Here is an 853-nt window from a genome sequence, read left to right on the forward strand (position 1 = left end):
CTCAAGGTCATTCGTTGTGTATATTTAGCTCATTGTATTTTTATCCAAACACCACTTAATTTCAAACACATCAGTGAAAACAAAGACGGTATTTTTAAGACTGTTTCACTCCTTCTGATTGCATAACCATGCAGTGATTCCCAAGCTCGGGTCCGATGGAGATTTAGGACAATTCCTCCCTAAATCCCGCCTTTCGAAATGAATGCTACTCTGGAGAAGTAGGCCTCACTTTTCACACCCTAAAGGAGGTCAGTTGAAAAAGTCACCTGACACACATCCTCATCCCCCTCTACAGCTCCCACAACCACTATGAGGGATACCGTAATCAGGTTTTTGCAGTTGGTTTCACGCCATCTCCACCACTATGTGATTTCCTCCCAGCATTAGACAGGGCATGATCTTTATTACCTTCCTTTTTTTGTGTGTTTTTGACCATGCACTGTCCCCCCATCCTCCTTCATCTACCCGTGCCACCTGTATCGTGGCCGGCTGAGCGTTCAGCCTGCCAGCCCTGATATGAGGAGTTGGGGAAATCTGTTTCCTACGCCACCAACCTTCAACCGTTCCTCCTCTCTTGTTCCCCGTCCGGTTTCGTCCTCTCCCTCCTACGACCCTGACTCGGCATCAAGCGTCATGCCAAACAGAGACCGATCTTCTCTGCTACACGTCACTGGAGGTCCTGGGTCGGAGGGAGAGGTTGGACGGGACACACCCGCAACAGGCCAGCCACAGCGACTTCTGGATGTCCGGGTTTCGGAACGCATAGATGATGGGGTTGATCACAGAGCAGCAGGTGGCCGGGAGGACCGTGGCGTAGGTGTATATAACGGGGTAGCTGGAGTCGGCCACGATG

The 853-nt window shown here is 50.8% G+C and overlaps 1 protein-coding gene across 1 annotated transcript in view; it reads right to left on the minus strand.

Annotated features, from left to right (window-relative positions):
• Positions 1–660: 660 nt before the first annotated feature.
• Positions 661–853, minus strand: part of gpr185b (G protein-coupled receptor 185 b) — a 1071-nt gene continuing 878 nt past the window's right edge. Inside the window, exon 1 of the mRNA XM_062445048.1 lies at positions 661–853. This exon is cut by the window's right edge and continues 878 nt beyond it. Within this exon, the coding sequence (XP_062301032.1) occupies positions 661–853 (193 nt within the window).

Source organism: Scomber scombrus, chromosome 23 (assembly GCF_963691925.1).
Source record: "Scomber scombrus chromosome 23, fScoSco1.1, whole genome shotgun sequence".
Classification (NCBI taxonomy): Eukaryota; Metazoa; Chordata; class Actinopteri; order Scombriformes; family Scombridae; genus Scomber; species Scomber scombrus.